Source organism: Carcharhinus amblyrhynchos, chromosome 8 (assembly GCF_965287045.1).
Source record: "Carcharhinus amblyrhynchos chromosome 8, sCarAmb.v2.hapA, whole genome shotgun sequence".
Lineage (NCBI taxonomy): Eukaryota > Metazoa > Chordata > Chondrichthyes > Carcharhiniformes > Carcharhinidae > Carcharhinus > Carcharhinus amblyrhynchos.
The window spans coordinates 95307178-95330638 of NC_137331.1; the positions used below are offsets into that span (position 1 = coordinate 95307178).

The 23461-nt window shown below is 40.3% G+C and overlaps 1 protein-coding gene across 1 annotated transcript in view; it reads left to right on the plus strand.

The window, feature by feature from the left end:
• Window positions 1-23461, plus strand: part of scap (SREBF chaperone) — a 170699-nt gene that overhangs the window by 124281 nt on the left and 22957 nt on the right. The window contains exons 13-18 of the mRNA XM_080194528.1: window positions 5976-6412; window positions 9910-10113; window positions 12789-12990; window positions 15154-15269; window positions 16069-16630; window positions 17445-17530. Coding sequence (XP_080050654.1) covers window positions 5976-6412; window positions 9910-10113; window positions 12789-12990; window positions 15154-15269; window positions 16069-16630; window positions 17445-17530 — 1607 coding nt within the window. The remainder of the gene's footprint in view (window positions 1-5975; window positions 6413-9909; window positions 10114-12788; window positions 12991-15153; window positions 15270-16068; window positions 16631-17444; window positions 17531-23461) is intronic.

Sequence of the window (23461 nt, forward strand, 5' to 3'; positions counted from 1 at the left end):
TTATTGAGTCAAAGTACAGTAGCTTTTATTTCAAAACTCTGGCATTTATTCCAGAGTTTTGGGAGAACTGGTTCCTTACAATGGACTACCAGACTTCTCATAGAACACAGACAGAAGTGGGCATTTATACATAATGAGTTCCAGCAGTAATCACGATTCAAAGTTCCAATTCCTGCCAGACCTCCAGGTCTTCCTTCCCTGGTCACGATTTAGCTTCAGAGTTGACCAGAGATTACTGTGCACCAGGCAGCTGCAGTCATGACACAGGCTTAATCCGGTCACGATTCAAAACCCTTCTGCAGCAGTACTGGCATCCTTGTCTTTGAAGTAACTTGTGCGATCGTGACTGCCCCAGTAGAACTCTTCCTGTTAAAAGCCGGATTCGTGATCTGCCATCAGCAGCTGAAACAAGCCGGTATCGTAAACTACCATCTGTGTAACGATGTCCAACTAACACAAATAGGTAAGATTTGCAAAGTCGACAAAAATAACATCCACATTAAACTATCTGTATTTATAAAAATGAGAGTTAAAGCATGTAATACATGAACAAATAACTTGTATTACTCCCAGGAGCAGTATAAGCTTGAGAAGATCAGTTATAATGAAGGGTTATATTTGTGACATATTCTCGGTACAAATCCATTAACCCTCTCTCTACTTCACTGCCTTAGTAAATAAATGTACAAAATGTTTGTCTGCTGTTTTATTAATTTTGTCTCTACTTCTACCTTTTAGAATTGTAACTTGCTCTTTAATTATTGTTAGTGTTTTGATATTGTATGAACATAAATAATTCCAGAGAGATTATACTAAGCAGTGCAGTTAATATTAAAGTAAATTGATGAGATTTGTGACCTTAGTCACCATACCTGGGGCGGGGGGAGGGGGGGGGAAGAGACATGCAATAAGATGGTCACTCGGTGTTGTCCCAACAAACTGTGGTGACAACCATCGCATTTCATAGCGCTGAAGGAGGCCATTTTGTTCACCACGTATGTCTGTGCTCAACTTTGTGGTAGAGTGATTCAAGGAGTTATACTGCCCCACTCACTCTGTATAGTCCTATATTTTTTGCATTTGTTTCCAATATTAGCATTTAGAACTGGGTTTTGATAGAGGAGAAATTGTTTTCATTGACTGAAGGTTTGGTAACCGGAGGACACAGATGTAAAGTAATTGGCAAAAGGGCAAGATTTGTGATGAGAATTTAACAAATTTTTATGATTTGGAATGCACTGCCTGAAAGGATAGCTTTCTCTGCACTAATGGAAATAGACCTAGAACCTGCAGTTTCTACTCAAGACTATTAAACTGGATTTTAAGTCACTACATGCTGGGAGTGAGGGTGCTGAGTAGTTCATGGGAAACCTGGAAGTCAGGGCAGTATGTCTTTCAGTGGCTTTTTAATCCAGCCGCTGTACTATCAAACGGTATATCGTTCCTAAGCAAATGCAATGATGATCCATATGACATAATTACTAATCCAGTATTTGAAGGGACACTGCGTGCTTGCAGTTTGAGGAGTTTGGAATTGGGAGCCAAAGAAGATTCCAGATGGCCAAAGGCTGCATCTCATTTCAGTAATTCCTCTGGGGATTTACTGAGGATCCAGAAGAATATACCATTTCCTGATGATGGGGGGAAGGGCTAATTGGGGATACTGCATGGTTAGAGATGACACAAGACATCAGCAACAAGGATGTGGTACCACACCCATAGGTTTAATTTAAAAACTGGTTCAATATCCAAGCAGGACAGGGAATGGCAGATATTGGCACATCCAACTACATTTTGATGTGCATATCACCCAATCTCTGCCATCTCAATACTACAGTACATCACGCTTCACATCGTTTACCTTACAGTTACACTCAGTCCTCTCTGACTGTGCACTTCCTCATATGCCCATGTCTTTCCTCAACAATGCATCCTTACGAAATGTGGTGGCGCTCCCTCATAGTCATGCTCAAAAAATGCTTGCCCAGTCAATATGTGCCATTATTCTGATTCATTGGTGTCTCCTTCAAGGGGAGAGCACTGAACACATGCAGCAAAGGAGAACTGCAGTGGCCCACAAGCCATAGAACATGAGTAGGCTTGCAGAAAACATAAACTGATTGCAAATGCTTCTATAGATATGTGAAGAGAAAAAGACTGGTGAAGACAAATGTAGGTCCCTTACAGTTAGAACTAGGTGAATTCATAATGGGCAACAAAGGGATAGCAGACCAGCTGAACAAATACTTTGGATCTGTTTTCAATAAGGAGGACACAAATAACCTTCCAGAATTAGTAAGGGACAGAAGGTCTGGAATGAAGGAAAAACTGAAGGAAATGTTTATTAGTCAGGAAATTGTATTGGGGAAATTGCTGATAAGTTCCTAGGACTTGATCACAGAGTACTGAAGGAAGTGGCCTAGAAATAGTATGTGTATTGCTGATATTTTCCAACATTCTATAGGAAGAGTTTCAGTGGATTGGAGAGTAGCTAATGTAACCCCACTTTTTTAGAAAAGGAGGAAGGGAGGAAACAGGGAATTATAGGCTGGTTAGCCTGACATCACTGATGGGGAAAATGCTGGAGTTGATTAGGGATGTAATAACTGAGCATTTGGAAAGCTGTTACAGCATCAGTCCAAGTCGGTATGGATTCATGAAAGGGAAATCACATTAGACAAATTTTCTGGAGTTTTTTTGAAGATGTAACAGTAGAGTGAACAAGGGTGAACCAGTGGATGTTGTGTATCTGGATTTTCAAAAGGCTTTTGACAAAGGCCCACACAAGAGATTAGTGAGCAAAATTAAAGCTCATGGTATTGACGTGGGTAGAGAACTGGTTGGCAGACAGGAAGCAATGAGTGGAAATAAACGGGTCCTTTTCCATGTGGCAGAGTGGCAGGCAGTGACTAGTGGGGCACTGCAGTGTTCAATGCTGGGACCCCAGCTATTCACAATATACATTCATGAATTGTATGAAGGAATTGAATGCAATATCTTCAAATTTGCAGACAACTCTAAACTGGGTGGCAGTGTGTGCTGTGAGAGGGTGCTAAAAGGCTGCAGGATGATTTAGGCAGTCTGGCTCAGTGGACAAATACTTGGCAAATGCAATATTATGTGGATATTATGTGAGGTTATCCAGTTTGGTGACAAACAGGAAGGAAGATTATTATCTCAATGGTTTAGGAAAAGGGGAAGTGCAAGGTGACCGGGATGGAACAGTCATTGAAGGTTGGCACGCAGTTACAGCAGGCGGTAAGGAAAGCTAATGGCATGCTGGCCTTCCTAGCAAGAGGATTTGAATATAAGAGTATGGATGTCTTGCTGCAGTTATACAAGGCCTTGATGAAGTCACACCTTGAGTATTGTGCACAGTTTGGTCTCCAAATCTGAGGAAAGACATTGTCGCTATTGAGGGAGTCAAGTGAAGGTTCACCTGTCTGATTTCTGGAATGGCAGGACTGACATATGAAGAGAGTCTGATTGACTTGTACTCATAGAAACATATAATATCCTGATGGGACTGAACAGGTTTGATACAGGAAGAATGTTCCCAGTGTTGAGAAAGTCCGGAAGTAGGGGTCACAGCCTAAGAATAAGGGTTAAGGCATTCAAACCTGAAATGAGGAAGAACTTCATCACTGAGTTGAGAATTCCACAGGTTCACTACCACAGAAAGTTGCTGGGGCATTAGATATGTTCATTAGATATGTTCAAGAGGGAGCTGCAAGAACGTGGCCCTAATGGCTAAAGGCATCGAGGGGTAACAAGTACAGTGGAGCAGGCACTAGAAATAAGTGGAAATTCTAGTTGTTGGAAATAGGGGCTTCCGAGCCACCTGTTGCTAGAATTAAGTATGAGATACCCTGTGGCATTTAACATTCAAGCTGACTTGATTTCAACAGGGAGTGAAATATGATGATGTGTAATGATGAGTTGACAGAACTCATATTTTATGTCAGAGGTCATTCCCTGTGACAATACATCATCACATGATTGGTGCAACCTTGCAGTAGCTCGGATGCAGTATTCTGACATTTGTGGAACCAGTAGGGTATGTAGTCATGTTTTCATGTGGTGACCCACACATAAGTAAATAAAGAATAGACGGTGGAGAAAGGGGCAGTAGTGAAAAGTCCAAATCGAAAGATGCAGGACACTCCAAGCACTGCTCAGGTGGATGTAGAAGCTATATCTCAGAAACCGTTGATGAACAGGATACCTTTGCAACTGCAGAGAGAGTGCATATGATGGCAACATTTCAACCACACTGCATGCTTAGGCAGAGTTTGGAGGAGTCCATTTCAAGTATGTATGGCATGATGTTGCAGATCTTTGTGATGATGTCTTAATTCATGGAAAGACTCGCCACCTGCATGAGGCATCATATGAAGCAATCACACGAGTGGGTGCAACAGCACAAATGAAAAGCTTAATATTATGAAAGCCAATTTAAATAAATTCGTATTCTAACTTCTGCTGTCTATTGATTTACTGATCTGTAAAATCATGCTCTTTGCAGCTCATAGCCTTAGCTGATGTCATTGTTGCTGGGATGTCTACAAGGAATCCTTTTATTGCTGCTTAAATGGGGGCCTCAAGTAATTTCTTGGATTGGTTTTATGACCCTGCATTGTTAGCAGGAAAACTGGTTGGCAGGTCAGGTGACCGGAGCTTGCTCTCATTTTCAGTTCTGAGCTGCAGGTTAGTTTTTAGAAGGGACAGCAAGCTTGAAAAAAAGTGTTTCTCTCCCTGTTTAGTTTTGGAAATTCTGCTGGTTATCTGAAAACAAGGTCTTGCCTTTAGGGGAGAATCTGCATTTGGTAACTTGACCAGAGTGTCTCCCTGGAGTTCTGGGAAGCCGTTCATTATTGTGGTTGTTTTGTTTTCATTTGTAGTTGATCAAAGTTATTGCAAATTTTCTTTCCATACATGTTAACTACATTGTTGAATAAACTGGAAATGGTCACGAACTTCAACTTTCTAGGTGTCCAAATCACCAACAACCTGTCCTGATCCCTCCATACTGACTCTACAGTTAAGACAGCCCACCAATGCCTCTACCTTCTCAGGAGTTTAAGGAAATTTGGTATGCCCGTTACGTCTCTGACCAACTTTTACCATAGAAAGCATTCTTTCTGGTTATGTCATAGCTTGGTATGACTTGTGCTCTATCCCAGACCACAAAGAACTACTAAGGGTCGTGAAGGAAGCCCAGTCCATCATGCACACCAGCCTCCCGTTCATTTACTCTGCCTACACTTCCTGCTATCTCAGAAAAACAGCCAGTATAATCAAGGACACCACGCAGCCTGGACAGAAGTCTGAAGGCATGTATCAACTGACTAAAGAACAGCTTCTTCCCTGTTGCCTCAGACTTTTGAAGGTGCCTTGTATTAAGCTGATCTTTCTCTACAGCCTAGCTATAACTGTAATACAACATTTTGCCCCCTCTCCTTTCCTTCTCTATGTACGATATGCTTTGTATAGTGTGCAAGAAACAATATTTTTCATTGTATATTAATACATGTGACAATAAATGATATCAAATATATCCCTGTCATGGCTTCAGCCCCTCAATTGACATTGCCTTCCCACCTTGCTTTTACTTGAGTTCCAGGAAATCCATGGAATGGAAGTTAAACTGCAAAACCCACTTTAATATCATGCTAATTTAACAACTAACCTCATAACATTAACTATTCGGTAAACAGGTAGTTTTCCTGGTCAGAAAACCTCAACCAATGGATTAATTAGTCATTCACTTCTTTATTATTTGTGGATCTCTTTATGTTTAAAGTTTTTCACCTTATGCTTCCTTCATCATTGCATTTAATTATATGTAAGGTACTTTGTACTTATCAGTTATGTTATATAAATGTAAGTTATTATGCAATATAAATGCAAGTTGCTTTTACAAATAAATTGCTGTGATGGATTTGATGACACTAAAATTCCTGTTTCTCTTTGAGGCTGGGACAGTCATATGGATTGGGATCCTGGTTTATACTGATCCCGCTGGTGTCCGGACGTTTTTAACAGCACAGGTGACTGAACAGAGTCCACTAGGGGAGAGCGGCTTAGCACCCATTGCAGTTCCACCAGGAGTTTTCCAGAGGGGAGATGCAAAGAACAGTTTGCCTGGTTTTCCATCAGACGTGACACCACCATTGGAAAATCAGTCTCGTGGCACAGATCAGAACAAGAATTCACAGCCTCTTGATGCCTCACCTTTGGTCGAACCTGAAAATATAACTGATAATGACAAACAGCACGTCCAGAGTGAGAGCATTCTTCCAGAGAAAGAAGAGATCACGTGGGGAGCACATGATCAGGAGATGTGGCGGAAGCTATCTTTCCGACATTGGCCAACTCTCTTCAGTTACTATAATAACACACTGGCAAGGAAGTAAGTAATCTTTCAGCTGTCTGACATGATTTCCTGTAAAGAATGTAACTAAAGCATTTGAAGAGAGCGAATTTGTAGACAACTGCACTTTTTAAAAGAACCATAAATGTTTGCAGCATAAAGCTATTTCATTTGTCGCACCTGTGTCAAATCATATCCTCACTGCCAATGCCCAGAACCCCATTTTTTTTTCTTCAGCTCATGACTGAAGCTTTTTAACTAATATTCCTGAAAACAGGCAGTTACACCCTCTGACAAAGTATGTGCAATTATACAGTACAAAAGGAGGGCAATCAGCTGTTGCCATTTCTTTGGAAGAGCTGTTCAATAAATCCTATTTCCCCCTACTTTTTTCCCATAGCACCACAGATTTCTCATCTCAAATCAATGTTCAATTCCCTTTTAAACAATGCTATTGAATCATCTTCCATCATCCTCCCAGGTATTCCAGAATGTAACGTTCTACCTTCAAAAATCCTCTTCATTTCACCCCATTTTTTTTTACAAAACATCAATTGTCTATATCCTCTAGGTAATGAATGCTAATGGAAACAATTGTTTCCTGTCTATTCTATCAAAAGCCCATACTTGTGAACTTCTCTGTAAAATCTGCCATTTACTTTTTTCGCTATAAAGCTAACAATCTGAACTTTTCCTAGTCTCTCCACATTAGTGAATTCTCAGTCATATTACCACTCTAGATTACCTCTGCCCTCTTTTTCTTCAAACTAATGTTTTATCAGTAATCCCCATCCAGAATATTCTTTACCTATTAACTATCAAAACCCTTAGTAGTTTTTAAAAGGTGTTAAATTTTATCCTTGCTCTCTCTTTAAGTGGAAGTAGAACCAATTCAATGCTCCCTCATAGCCATAGTCTCTCATTTCTTAAGAAATCGTTCACCAAAGTTAAAGCTAATGGAATTGCAGGCAGATTGTTGACCTGGTTCAGAGATTATTTGCGTAGTCAATGAGAGTCTTGGTGGTAGAAAATAGAGTAGAAATAATATTTTTCAAATTTGTAAAATAATGACCAGTGGTGTGCCAAAGGGTGCTGAAGCCTCTACTGTTCAATATATTTCTCAATGATTTGGTAAACAGAATTTAATACTATATACCCAAGTTTGCTGCTCCTTAATGCAATGGTTGGTCATGTAGCAGTTGTTGTCGGTAAGAATATCAATGAGTCAGTAAAATGTGATAGTTAGTGTTCAATGCAAGTAAGTGTGAGGTCATCTATTTCAAACCAAAAACCAAAAATGTTGCATCAAATTATCATGTAAATATTGAAACATTAATGAAGGTTGTGATGTTTAGAGGTTTCTATATATAGACCATTTAGATGTAATAGTTAGCAGCAAAAAAAATCAAAGGACCCATGAAATGTTAGCCTTTTATAATTAGAAAGCTAGAATGTAATAGGAAGAAGATTTTGCTGCAGCTTTTGTTATGGTTTGGGTCAGATGCTCCAAAGTGTCCTGTCTGGATCATAAGTTTTGCATCTTCAATTTGGCTAGAGGTAAACATGATAGGTTTCACTTCAGGTATGATTCAAATGACCCACTTGGGAGCTTTGATCAAACAAAATTTATTTAAGAGTTTAGTTAACATGTATGGAAAGAAAATTAGCAATAACTTGTATCAGTTGCAAGCAAGAACAGAACAGCTATGGTATTCACACGGTGGCACAATGGTTTGCACTGCTGCCTCACAGCGCCAGAGACCCAGGTTCAATTCCGGCCTTGGGTCACTGTCTGTGTGGAGTTTGCATATTCTCCCTGTTGCAGGCATTATTTGCATAGTCAATGACAGAGTCTTGGTGGTAGAAGACAGAGTAGAAATAATATCTTTCAAACTTGTAAGGAAATGACCAGTGGTGTTCCATAGGGTGCTAAAGCCCCTACTGTTGGATATATTTCTAAATAATTTGGATAACAGAATTTAGTACCATATACCCAAGTTTGTGTCTGCGTGAGTTTCCTCCAGGTGCTCTGGTTTCCTCCCACAGTCCAAAGATGTGTGTATTAGACTGATTGGCCATGCTGAATTGACCCTGGTATCAGTGTGGGGTTACAGGAATGGGACTGGGTGGGATTATGGTTGATACAGACTCGATGGGCAGAATAGCCTCCTTCTGTACTATAAGGATTCTATGATTCTGACCAATCTATAACCCTTAACAAATGTATCTAAGATATTCCAATCAAATCAAAATCTTGCATAGACAAAACCCTCTAAATAAATTCAACACAGCAGAGTCTAATGTTCACGAGAGTTGAGTCCTCTGGATGAATTCTGCAGTTCTGTTTATAGACTGAGAACAGTTTGAAGTCAGAATAACTTCCCAGACTAGGAACAGACTTTGCTCAAGCCACAAACTGCAGGAATCTTATTGAATGGCGGGGCAGGCTCAAAGGGCTAGATGGCCTACTCCTGCTCCTATTTCTTATGTTCTTATGTTCTTAAAGCAAGAAGCCTTGCTCGCAACTAACTAGCAGAACTTCCAAAAACCTGGGAATAGGGGAGGAGAGGGGGGGTGTGGTGGGAGAGAGAAACAGTGCTTTCAGTCTGCAGTCCACTCTCACTGCTGTCAGCCAAAAACAGAATGAAACTTTGAATTCTCTAGGAAGGACAAAAAAACCTGACCAGAACCCATTACCTTCTTTCTAACAATGCAGGGCCACAACCCAGAGTAAAAATAAACAAACCCTGTCCAGACAAGCTGGCAGCTATGGCATCAGATAAAGACAAGACTGTGAATATGATTTTTTTTAAAAAAAATCTCAAGTACAGTAAGGTCACACTATACAAAGCTGGCAACTTTACAGACTGGGGTGGGAGATGTGGCTTGTGTAACTTTTCGGAAAGCCTTCTTGCATGTACCTGCCTGAAATTTTACCGGGGCAGGATAAGATGTTGGGTAACCCTTCTCAAACCTCAGGCCCTCAAGTGATCTATTCATGATTACTTCAGCTCTGCTTCCCAGTCAGCCATATCTTCGCCAAGAAGAGGAGATCAAGAATGTGGGGATGCCCAGCAAGTTACCCTGCTTGAGTCTCAGGTGGAAAAGTGGGTTTCCCCACAAGATCCTTCGTCCTCCTCCTCTCTTCCTCCTCTTTTCTGGTATATTTCATTTAACTAGTTGCCCAACAGAGTCTGCTTGATGCATTGCTTCTCAGGAAATCTTAAGTGAACGTATAAAGTAACATCTAATTGGTGTTATAAATGTGCATTTTTTTTTTAGCTTAAGTTGGCTTTATGGATTGAATCCACATTCCTTAGACATTTAAAATCCAAACACGATTTCACCTACTCACTAGCACTTCGTTTACCATATCATCTTTTTGTTTGCTTGCTTTGTTGATGGAATCTTGTGTAATAAGTTTACTGGTTCCTTCAGGTATTCTGATAAAAATGTTTAAAGCTATAGCTAAGGACAAAACCTTGGTGCTATTGTTGAAACAGAGCTCATTTTGATTGCTACTTGTTTGTTTACAGATATGTCAGCATTCTTCCCATTATCCCAGTCTCCTTCCACCTGAGTCTGCAAGATGCTCTGGATACTCGGCACCCTCAAGATGCAAAGCGATACCGTTCTATGTTTCCAGCAAATTACGAAGAATCAAAAAACATTGATGGAAACTGGGCAAGGGAACATACTTCCACGAAACCACAAGTTCCTGTAGACATCACTCTCTACAAGTAAGGTCTTGGGGCCGAAATTAGAAAAAATGTTTAAAATTAAAGCAGATTAGCTTACAGGTGATCCCTTTTCTTGGATTAGTGTCATTGGTACACAAATATGTACAAGGTCAGGATTGGCTTGGGACATAGCTTAGTGTGCAGGGGTTTTATGGGTTTCGACATATACTGGTTTCATTGTGTCAAAAGTACATTAATGCTCCATGTCTACTTTAAACCATTCAAAATTACTGACTGCATGATGCGGTATCTAAAAGATTTTTGCATCATATTATTGTGCACTTGTATTAACAACTGTTTAGAATTGTTCTGATGAAAGGCCACATCTTGAAGCATCAGCTATGTTTTTCTCTCCACACACGACACCTGATCTGCTGAGCATTTCTTGCATTTTCTCTCTCGATTTTGGGTTTTCAACATCTGCAGTATTTTGTTTTTGTTTCAGGAATTGATATCATTTCATAGAATCATACAATGATACGGAACATAATGTCCTTCAGCCTGCTCTTTGATAGCATTTTTCAATTAATCCAACTCCACTACGTTCTTTATTGCAGAGCCCTGCTGATTTTATCCCTTCAATTATTTATCCAGTTTTCTTTGGAATAATGGGTCTGCTTGCACCACCTTTTAAAGCAATGTGTTTGAGGTCACTCAGCTTGCTACATAAAGTGAGGTTTCCTCAGTTCTTTGGCCAATCGTCTTAACCCTGAGTTGTCTAGTTACCAAACCTTCTTTATTTATTCTTGAAAATCATTCATGGTTTTGATGCTTACAAAATTTCCTTCAACCTCTCATCGAAAGGGGATTGCACCACTTTCTCCAGTCTCTGCAATTAACTGAAGCTGTTCATCCCCAAGTGCCATTCTGGTAAATCTCTTCTGCACTTTAACCAAGATCTTGGCATCCTTATTAAAAGTATGGCGCCTGTAATTGAGTACAATACACAAAGGTATCCAGTAAGATGCCACAAAACTGTGAAGACTTTGTTGCTGGAGTTTATGCTATGCACGTTAAGTGGATTGCTGTTGATCTGTAACATCTATCTTTGTTGTATCTGCTATTTACAATGCATTTTGTCATTCGTTTTGTGGCAAGAATGTCAGCAATATCAACCTTCCTTCCCTCAGTAACCTAGGATGTTCTAGTTATTAAAGCTTAAATGTTTTTAAGTTTATTCATTAATGCCACATGTAGGCTTACATTAACACAGCAATGAAGTTACTGTGAAAATCCCTAGTCGCCACACTCCGGCACCTATTTGCGAACACTGAAGGAGATTTAACATAGAACATTACAGCGCAGTACAGGCCCTTCGGCCCTCGATGTTGCGCCGACCAGTGGAACCAATCTAATGACCATCTAACCTAAACTATTCCCATGTTATCCATATGCCTATCCACGACCATTTGAATGCCCTTAAAGTTGGCGAGTCCACAACTGCTGCAGGCAGGGCATTCCACACCCTTACTACCCTCTGAGTAAAGAACCTACCTCTGACATCCATCCTATAATTACCACCTCTTAATTTAAAGTTATGTCCCCTCATGTTAGCCATCACCATCCGAGGAAAAAGGCTCTCACTATCCACTCTGTCTAACCCTCTGATCATCCTGTATGCCTCAATTAGGTCACCTCTCAACCTTCTTCTCTAATGAAAACAACCTCAAGCCCCTCAGCCTTTCCTCATAAGACCTTCCCACCATACCAGGCAATATCCTGGTAAACCCCCTCTGCACCCTTTCCAATGCCTCCGCATCCTCCTTCTAATGCGGCGACCAGAACTGTACACAATACTCCCAAGTGCGGCCACACCAGAGTTTTGTACAGTTGCAATATGACCTCTCAGCTCTGAAATTCAATCCCTCTACCAATAAAAGCTAACACACCGTATGCCGCCTTAACAACCTTATCATGGCTAATGCACCTAACCAGCATGTCTTTTGGACTGTGGTAGGAAACTGGAGCACCTGGAGAAAACTCACGCAGACACTGGGAGAATGTGCAGACTCCATATAGACAAGTCAACCAAGTTGGGAATCGAACCTGGGTCCCTGACACTGTTAGGCAGCAGTGCTTAACCACTGTGCTGATGTGTTGTCCATATATTGACATTGTTATATGACATTGTACTCTATTCAGGGTAAAATGTGTAGCTTTTCACCTTTTCAATTTCTAATATTTACAGGGACTGGTAAGTATGGAGAGTGTTCATTGGTCCATTTGATCTTATACTTTTAAAATATAACTTTATATATCCTGATCATAGGGGAGGAATGTAGTGCTATGTTACACTTATTATGCTGTGAATGATACAAGATGGAGGTGAAGGATAAGACACATTGATTGGCCTTGGTTTCTGCAAGTTAAGTTCAGAATCTCCAGCAGAATGGTTTGCATACCAGTGTTCCTGTTGATTGGGGCCAGTACTTCTTGCTGGATGATTCTGCAGAGGGGATAATTTGTACTCAAGAGCAAGTTCCAGTCTGCCAAGAGAAGCAGAGACCATGCATCTCTTTGTCTGGCTGGAAGATTTCTCTATCTGATCATTTTTTTCTTATTGCAAAAGTCATATGATTGCTTTTGGTCATGCATATTGTTAGAAAACAAAGTTATTCATCAAAAGAATATTTACTACATTTTTTAATAAACTTTGTTCTGCTTCTTTCTTACAGAGTTGGAGCTCTTGGATTGGCATCAGGAGTCCTCCTCGTAATTCTGCTCTTCTGCTTGTATAAGGTGTTCTGTCCAAAAACATATGGTCAGGGTGGCCTCCCTCATGGCAGAAGGCGACGTGGGGACTTACCCTGTGATGACTATGGCTACTCTCCACCCATCAGTGAAACCTTGCCACTAATTTTGAAGGGACACTTAATGGTAAGTGAATGTTTGAAAACTTGTCTGTTCATGTATATTATGGTCCTGTTCATGATGAAATATTGCAGTGTTTTCTTTAAATAAGAAAGCGTGATTTAAATAATAGGAATCATTTCATTTCATGGTACTTCTTTGTGAAATTCATTAACACACTCATGCGCTGCTCCCAAATGTAACTGGGATCTTTATGGGTCGTTTAGAAGAATGAGGGGAGATCTCATTGAGATGTATAAGATGATGAATGGGATGGATAGGATAGAGGTGGAGAGACTCTTCCCGCTCAAAAAAGACAGTAGGACTAGGGGGCACAGCCTCAAGATAAAGGGGAGGCGGTTTAGAACGGAGTTGAGGAGGAACTTCTTCACTCAAAGGGTGGTGAATCTCTGGAATTCTCTGCCCGTTGAAGTGGTGGAGGCTGCCTCGCTAAATATTTTTAAGAAGCGGGTTGATGGGTTTTTGATAAGAGAAGGGATTAAGGGTTATGGGGAGAGGGCGGGAAAGTGGAACTGAGCCACGACAGATCAGCCATGATCTTATTGAATGGCGGGGCAGGCTCGAAGGGCTAGATGGCCTACTCCTGCTCCTATTTCTTATGTTCTTATGTTCTTATTATGTTCTTATTTACAACTGGCAAGATGCATTACTGTATGTTTATTTTGATCTGGCCAGCCTAATAAAAATCTACTTCAACCAGTCATACCAAGCGCAAGAGAAAATGGTTACGGTTGCTGGAGGTCAGTCACCTCAGTCCCCGGACATCACTGCAGGCGTTCCTCAAGGTAGTGTCCTAGGCCAAACCATTTTCAGTCATTTCATCAATGACGTTCCCTCCATCATAAGGTTGGAAATAGGGATGTTCATTAATGAATATAAAATGCTCAGCCGTTCGCCAGTCTTCAGACACTGAAGCAGCCTATGCCCATATGCAGCAAGACCTGGGCAACATTCAGGCTTGGACTGATAAGTGCCAAGTAACATTTGTGCCATAGAAGTGCCAAGCAGTGACCAACTTCAACAAGAGAAAAGCCAACCATCTTGCCTTGATATTTATTGGCATCACCATGGCAGAATCCACCACTTTCATCATTCTGAGGGCTACCATTGATTAGAAACTGAACTTGATCAGCCACATAAATACCTGTGGCTATGAGACCAGGTCAGAGGCTAGGAATCCCGCATTGAGTAACTTATCTCCTGATTTCCCAAAGCCTGTCGACCACCTACAAGGCACAAGTCAGAAGTGTGATAGGATCGTTTCCACTTGCCTGGTGTTCTTCTGTCGACTCGACCAGCTAGAGATATAAAATTTGCTTCTCTGAAGGATATTTGTGAACCATTTAGGTTTTTAATAACAATCTGGAAAAAGAAATGTAGTCACTTTTCAAATTTCAAAGCACACAAATGACCAGGTTTATTGAATTCAGTTTTTCAACTTGTTATAATGGGATTTGATTTCATGCTTTGAGTTGCATAGCTGTGAGAATCCTTAACAAAAACCATTGGAATGTAAATTATTTTGGAAAATTTTCGTATTGATAAATCAGTCCTTCAGAAAGCTGAGGCGTTTGTCACTTTAATCTATTGACCTGATCTCTTACGCTTAATTTCTCAGGATTTAGATGCTTTTTCCAGTATTATCACAGCCAGTTCTGATGACTATCATTACAATCTAAGAGATGACTCTTAAACTTAAGTAAAAACAGAAAATGCTCAGCAGGTCAGACAGAATCTGGAAAAGAAAGTGTAATTGTTACAGGTCGCTCCTCACATTATCTAACTTGCTGAGTATTTGCAGCATTTTCAGTTTTATTTCAGGCTTCTAGAATCCACAGTATTTTGTTTTTGTGTTAAAGTCAGTGTCCACTTAAGAGCTTTTAAAGAAGAAAATCATTCTTAGCAATTGCTCCACAGTCAACATTTCACTGTAGTCTGGTGTGCTATTTGCATAGGCATACAATTCAGCATAGGTCTGTCAAAGACACAAGTATGGAAACATTTAGAATTTTTCGTGTATTCATCAAACTTACACCCATGATCATTTACATCCCACACTGGTTACAAACTAGTGGAATAGGTGATAAATGATGGCCCAGCCAGCAACACCACATTCTGTGGTAGGGGCGGGGGAGAAAATTCTTAAAAGCATCTTTTTTTTTCATCTAGGATATTGAATGCTTGGCCAGTGATGGGATGTTGTTGGTCAGCTGCTGCTTGTCTGGACAGATCAGAGTGTGGGATGCACAGACGGGTGATTGTCTCACTGTCATACCAAATCCAGGGTAAAATATTCATTCATTCATTCACTTATTCCAGTTGTTTTATTGTCTGCTTGGAACAATATCACCCCATCTTTCTTTTGAATCTTCTGCTGTTTTGGAAGTTCTCAACTCGGTTAACTTATGTACAAGATTATACAATTTTACTGTTAAATTTAATTTATCGAATTGCTTGCTGCAATGAATATTTGAAATATGAGGCGAAACAACTTAAAAATTAGTAAATTTATATTCAGATGATGAGGGGTGGGAAAAGGCTCATGTGGAACTTGAACACCAGTATGGGACATTTAGGCTGAATGGCCTGTCTTTGTACTGTGCATTCTGTGTAAATGTCCAAATACGAATACTTTCAATGAAGGTATTGATAGGCGTATGTTGATTTCCCTCTTCGATCCGTAGTTCAATCACACACTGTTTTTGCCAACTGAAAGAGCCATAAAGGACTGTTTTTATCATTGTAACTTTTAAAATTTGCTGCAGCATTGAGGAATGAGGACGTACTTCAAGTTGTCCTGAGATGTTTTTTCCAACTTGAACTATATGGAAGTTCATACTAGAATATAAATAAATAAAGCAAATAACTTTGAAAATAATTCAATCCAGATGACCTGCTGCAAAATGCCGATTGAATTAGTTAATGACTAAATCATATTTGCATCTCATGATTTTGAAATTGATTAAAATGAGACCTGAAAATTCAAGAAGCATTCTATGTTGAAAGTTTGTTCAGATTCTGGACTTCTGAAATACAGTCAAAGATGCTTTACAGCTTACTTGGGTCTTTCCCACCTATTTCTAGGCAATACAGGGATAGCAGCAGTTGCTATGAGTGGCAGGAGAGCTGGGAGTATATTTCAGATCCGGAGAATGGAGCAGATGATTCATTTGAGAATGACCACAACTTCCAGAGGAGAATAACCCCCACACAGCCCATTCTGTTCACTGATCAGCCAGACTTGTCTGGGTTAATAGACACCAACTTTACAGAGCAGATTAAAGAGGAAGATACAGTTTCCAGACAGCGGACTGTCTCTGAACATTCACAAGAGACTGGCTATAACTTTGGCAGAGCATATGATAAAGCATACGAGGATCATAAAATGTTGAATGTGCAGAACCTGAGGAGCTACCCATCTCCGCCACCACCTTTGAGGTGTTCTCAAACGTCTGTGAATCTCAGATCACATGGCTGGGATGCTGGCTGCAACCACAGAAGGCGGAGTTTAGGAGATGAGCCATTTCCTGTGTTTGAGAAGACCTCTCCCATTCCAATGTGGGGTGGTGACTGTGAAAGCTCTGTCTGGAGTCTTGGCATACAGGGTAACCTGATTGTAGCAGGAAGAAGCAGTGGGCGGCTTGAGGTAAAAGTTCTAATCATCTCCACTTTTCAAAATTTCAGTCAAACCATTAATACTTTTGAAATTTCTTAGAACAATATTAAAAGAGTGAACATAGAGAAGAGACCAACTGCCCATCAAAGCTCATTCCTCTAGTATAGTAACTGTCTGATCTCAGAAGTAAGATAGAAATATAAATCTTCCTTCTCCCTCCCATTGCAGTTTCTTAAATTATTCTCAAGAGTTGGCTCTGCAGTAACTTCTTGTGTGAGCAGCAACTCTTTGACATCAACCTGATCTTTGCCTTTTGCCAGTTTGAACATACTGCTTCATTTCATTTCACTGTAATTTCAATGACTTCATTGTTTTTGTCTCCTTGCCAGTCTGGTGGAATATTGCAGATATTTTCACTTTGTCTCCTGCTCGGAAGCTATGTTGGCATACTTTAAAGTAACAAGACCAATTTCCCTTGTCTGTACCTTTATAGAGAGAAAAATCAGTCTGAGCGAATGAATAACTACTCAGTGTCTTCTGCTAGAATGTGCTTGTGTGCATGTTAGGAAGAAGAGACCTGGGCTTGCTTGTAATGTTCTACTGTAGGCAAATAGATTACTTATGCTTATTGTCTCACATTAAAATTGAAAATGATTAATTGGCTGAGGTAAAGGGTTTGTCCAATCTCAGTGGAACATTATATCAAACATGGGTCAGCACCCACAGGAGAAAATTAAAAGAGAGTGGGAGGAAAAAAAACTTGGCCTATTTTCTTAGAAAATTGACTGAATCTTGTGTGTGATTTGTGACCAGACTTGTTTAAAATGATACTGCCTCATTTCAGGTTTGGGATGCTGCAGATGGAACACTGCGCTGCAGTAATGAAGAGGGTTCATCTGGGATTACGGTACTGGCTTTTATAATAAACAGGTAATAAACTGAATATATGTCATGAATTTACCCTCTGAATCTTTAATGTTTAATGTTTGTCCCAGCAGTATACTGCATAAACAGCATATAACCCAATCAGTTCTTCAGCACTGACGTGGGATTGAAAGTGCTGCCGTATCTTTTGATGTTTTTGAGCGAAGTTCAAGATGTGATGGTTCATAATGATATGAGTCATAATTGTCTGACTGCTGCAAAGCTTGCAATCAGGCTCTTGTTGAATGTTTTCTTTACGCAATGCATTACCCATCCGTCTTGTGTTAAAGTGAGCAAACTTGATTTTAAATAGTATCTTTCACAATTTCATGACATCCCAAAATGTTTCACAATTAGTCAAGTGTTTTTGAAAATGTAGCCACTGCTGAAATATAGGAAAATATGAATAAACCTGTCATAGATTCAGGAGGATTTTGGGGGGAAAAAAACTCAAGGTTAGTTTGGCCAAAGGGTGAAACCGGTTAAGTGGACACAGTGCTTCTAAGATTAAGTTGTTCTTAACTCATGATTTTGGTCCTACTCAGTGTTCCCTGTTCTATGTGGCTGACTTGTTGCACTGAAAGGTCCCTTTAGGATTGACCTGCAGCTAAGTATGCATGCATCTTAAATGGTGCATTGCTGTGTGCAGCCTATTTGTTCTGCCCACTTCTGACTTTTGCATGGCTGCACAGCTTAGAAGGAAAATTTGGTCCTAACTAAACCAGTATCCAGTGGTGTACCACAGGAATCTGTGTTGAACCCCCTATTGTTTGTCATTTATATGAATGACAAAGATGACGATATGGGGTGGGGGGATGGGCAGATAAATGGCAGATGGAATTTAATCCTGAGAAGTGTGAGGTGATACACTTTGGAAAGAGTAGAGGAAGTATTCAATGAATGGCAGGACACTAGGAAGTTTTGTGGAACATAGGAACCTTGGTGTTGTTTGCCTTGTTTGTTGTTTGATCTCTGAAGGCAGAAGGGCATGTTAGTGCGGTACTGAAAAAGGCATAAGAAACACTTGCCTTTATCAACGAGGCATAGATTACAAAAGCAGGGAAGTCGTGTTGGAGTTGTCTAGAACTTTGGTGAGGCCAGAATCAGAGTATTGTGTACAGTTCTGGTTGCCACATTATAGGAAGCATGTGATTGCACTGGAGGGGGCGCAGAGGAGATTCACCAGGATGCTGACTGGGATGGAACATTTCTTTTATAAAGAGAGGTTGGGTAGACTTGGGTTGTTTTCATTGGAGTAGAGAAGATTGAACCTGATTGAAGTGTACAGGATTATGAGGGACATGGACAGAGTGGATAAGGTGCAGCTGTTCTCCTTAGTTGAAGAGTCAGTCACAAGGGGACATAGGTTTGAGATGAGGGGCAGGAGATTTAGGGGGGATGTGAGAAAAAACTCTTTTCCCTAGAGGGTGGTGACAATCCGGAATGTGTTGCCTGGGTGGTGGTAGAGAAAGGTTGCCCCTCGTACTTTAAAAAGTGAGGACGACCATTTGGCACTAATACTCAGATCTATGGACCAAATGCTGATAGGATTAGGTGGGACTTGAGGTGTTTCTCATGTTGGTGCAGACTTGATGGGCCGAAGGACCTTTTCGTGCTGTATGATTCTAACTGCTGATTACCATAAACTTGAATTTATCTGGAGATGCTAAACCAGAAACCTGCAGGTACAGTACTCAATGGACACAATTTCTGTAGGGCAGTATATGTGGGCTTCTCTTGCTCATTTCCGCTGAAGATGTGAAATGTTTTTGCTAACGCACAGCATGTTGCAGGATGGTTTGGGGACCAAGGAAGTGGGTGCATATGTTCTCGAATGATGCTCGAATGACACCTGAAAGTATCCAGTAAGAATTATCCACTCGTCTTTATGTTTAATTTTTAAAATTTATTTGTGGGACATGGGCATCACTGCTTGGCCAGCATATTTTGTCCATTCTTATTGCCCTTGTTCAGAGGGCAGTTGAAAGTCAAACATTGCTGTGGCTCTCGAATCAAGTAACCAAGTAAGAATAGCAGATTTCCTTCCCTAAATGACATTAGTGAACCTAGCCATGAATTTCAGAAAGATTTGAAAGTGAGGGCAAAAATGGCAGGTATATTGAATGTGATAAAATTTGTATTTAGTCCTTGAGTACATTAGAAACAGACATTTATCAATCTCCTCTTTTCCCGTTAGACTCTGCCCAGTTTATATAATAGTTCTCAATCCAAACCCCTCATTCATACTGGTTGCTCAATTCTTTAGTTCTCAACTTCTGCAATATCCTTTTAACATTGTGGAAACCTGAACCATACAGAGTATTCTAATTGCAGTCACAGCAATGATTCTTAAAGTGGCAGTTTTAACTCACTATTCGATACAGTACATCCCGTTTCTGATTTGCTTTCATTACTGCAATCGCTGCAGTACTGTGAACAAGGACTCCTGAACTCTTTGCTTTCCATATATTATTATATTTCCACTTAAGTTGCTATGATCTGGTGAGGCACCAGTAACCTTTTGTTTCAAGTGGACAAAGTTTGAAAAAAATAAAATCTAAAACCAAAAGAGAAAATGCTGGAAAATCTCTGCAGGTCTGGCAGCATCAATGAGGAGAAAGAAGAGCTGTCGTTTCGTGTCCAGATGACCCTTTGTTAAACCTAAAGGGCATAGAAGTGGGAGGTATTAATACTGCAGGGTGAGGAAATGAAAGATGAATCATAGCCACAAGAATAACGGAAAAGGCTGCTAATGACAGTCTGCTTACCCTCTGATTTCAGCTTCTCTGCCATTTGGCCATTCACACTTTCTGTTTTCTTTATGGACTGCACTTCTCTCCAGCTAAGTAAACCGACTTGCTGTTTGTGGCTCTGGCCTTTTTAAGTTCGAAGTCCTTAAGTCAGCATGTCCCCAAACTTTGAAGTGTAAACTACTATTTTTGCATTTTTCCTGTTTTCTGCAGTTAAACTTTAATTTTCCCACAACCAATCATTATCTCTAAAAAAAGAAAAGCAACATGAACTAGATATTCATAATTAAGTAATAGTCCTCTGTGGGTTTTTTGTCTTAGTCACATTTCTCAACTTTGAAGTTCATCTGTTACCTGTCTTCCAAATTTCCAAGCATATTCCTCCTGTAGTTTATCCTGTTGAGCTCTGCAGTCTCCTAACTTAATTAACTTTGCGGCATCTCCAGACTTAACTATTGTGCTTGTCATTCCTAAACTCCACTGGTAACACGCTACCAGGATGATGACAATTCCTATGTCAATAACTTGTGGGTTTGATTTGGAAACAAATGTTAGACCCTTGTTCGAAAAGGGGCACAAGATAAAATTGGCAACTACAGACCAGTAAGTTTGACTTCAGCGGTTGGGTAACTTCTGAAAACTATAGTTTGGAACAACAGTCCAAAACCAACAGTCATGTAGACAAGATGTAGAGATGCCAGTGTTGGACTGGCGTGGGCACAACAATGCATTTCACAACACCAGGTTAAAGTCCAACAGGTTTATTTGGTATCACAAACTTTCAGAGCATGCTCCTTCATCAGGACTCGCCTGAAGAAGGAGTAGTGCTCCGAAAGCTTGTGATACTAAATAAACCTGTTGGACTTTAACCTTTTGTTGTAAGACTTCTTACCATGTAGACAAGTGTCCAGTAATTAAGGGAAGCCACCCATGGACTTACTAAGGCAGATCATGTGTAACTAACTTGCTGGAGCTTTTTGAGGAATTAACAAAGTGGAAAATGGAAATGCTGTTGACGTGGTGTATATCGATTTTAAAAAGGCATTTGATACAATGCCACACAGACTTGTGAGCAAAATTCTAGTTCGTGGAATAAAAATAGAACAATACAGCACAGTACAGGCCCTTCGGCCCTCGATATTGTGCTGAGCTATGTCTGAACCCAAAATTAAGCTATCCCACCCCTGTCATTCTGGTATGCTCCATGTGCCTATCCAATAACCGCTTGAAAGTTCCTAAAGTGTCCAACTCCACTATCACAGCAGGCAGTGCATTCCACGTCCCAACCACTCTCTGAGTAAAGAATAAAAGGGAAAGTAGGCATTGGATAAGAAATTGGCTGAGTGATAGGAAACAGAGTAGTGAGCAAGAAACAGTTGTTTTTCAGATTGCAGGAAGATTTGTTGTGGAGATCCCCAAACTTCAGTGTTGGGACCCATTAATTACCTAGACCGAGGTGTTCAGAGCTTGATTTTGAAATTTATGGATGATAAGATTGGAAATGTTGTCAACTAAACATTGACAACGTTGCTAACATTACTAAAGATAGTCTTGAACTTCAAAAAGACATAGACATGTTGGTGGATTGAGACCATAAGATATGGAAGAAAAATTAGGCCATTCAGCCCATCAAGTCTGTTCTGCCATTCAATCGTGGCTATATAATTCTCATCCCTATTTTCCTGCCTTCCCCCCCAATCCTTGATCCCCTTATTGATCAAGAACCTACCTATCTATCTTAAAAACACTTGATAACCTGGCCTCCACAGACCTCTGTGTCAATGAGTTCCACAGATTTACCACCCTCTAGCTGAAGAAATTCCTCCTCACCTCAGTTTTAAAAGAGCGTCCCTTCACTCTGAGGTTGTGCCCTAGAATTTCTTTCCCACTAGTGGAAATATTTTCTACATCAACCCTATCTAGGCACCTCAGTATTCTGTAAATTTCAGTTAGATCCCCCCTCATTCTTCCAAACTCCATTGAGTATAGGTCCAGACTCCTCAATCGCTCCTCACATGATAAACCCTTCATTCCTGAGATCATTCTTGTGAACCTCTTCTGGACCCCCTCCAAGGCCAGCACATCCATCCTTAGATATGGGGCCCAAAAGACAAGTGGCAGGTGAAGTTCAATGCATAGAAGTGTAAGGTGATTTTAGCAGGAAGAATATGCAGCCACAGTATAAAATAAATGGAGAAACTCTAAAATGATGCAGGAACAGAGGACCCTCAATATATATGTGCACATCACTGAAAATGGCAGTGCACGTTGAGAGATCAGTTAATAAAGCATGTCGTGTCATGGGTTTTATTAATAGAGGCATTGAATAAAAGAGTAAAGCGGTCAAGCTGAACCTGTATAAGACAGTATTTGGGCTCCATCTGGCGTACTCCTTCCAGTTCTGGGCACTCTACTTCAGGAAGAATGTGAAGGTGTTGGAGAGATTACAGTTCATATTCAAAGGATGATTCCAGGGTTAAAGAACTAACTATGAGGATAGATTGGAGAGGTTTGGTCTGCTTTTTTTTGGAGAAAAGAAGGCAGAGAGAAGACTCTGTAGAGGTATTCAAGATCCTGAGTGATGTGTAAATAGAAACTAGGGGATTTATGAAAGGGAAATCATGTTTGACAAATTTAAAGTTTTTTGATGACAAACTGGTAAAATAAGGGTGAATCCTTATCTATGATGCGGTGTATCTGAATTTTCAGAAAACTTTTAATGAAGTTGCATGTGAAAGGTTAGTGTACAGAATGAAAGTGCATGGGACTGGGGGTAATATATTGGTATGGATTGAGAATTAGCAGACAGGAAACAGTAGGAATATGGGTGTCTCTTTCGAATTGACAAGTAGTGACTAGTGGAGTCCTGCAGGGATCAGTGTTTGGCCTCAGCTATTCACAATACACATCTATTATTTACATGAGGGAACCAAATGTAATATTTCCAAGTTTGCTGAGACACAAAACCTTGGTGAGTGGTAAGGAGGGTTTTAACAGACATCAAGGATTTAGACAAGTTGAGTGTGGCAGATGCAGTATAATGTGGATAAATATGAAGTTATCCACTTTGGATGAGAAATAGAATAGCAGTTTTATTTAAATAGTGATAGATTGGGAAATGTTGGAGTACAAAGGGATCTGGGTATCCTAGTACACCAGTCACTGAAAGTAAGCATGCAGGTATTAT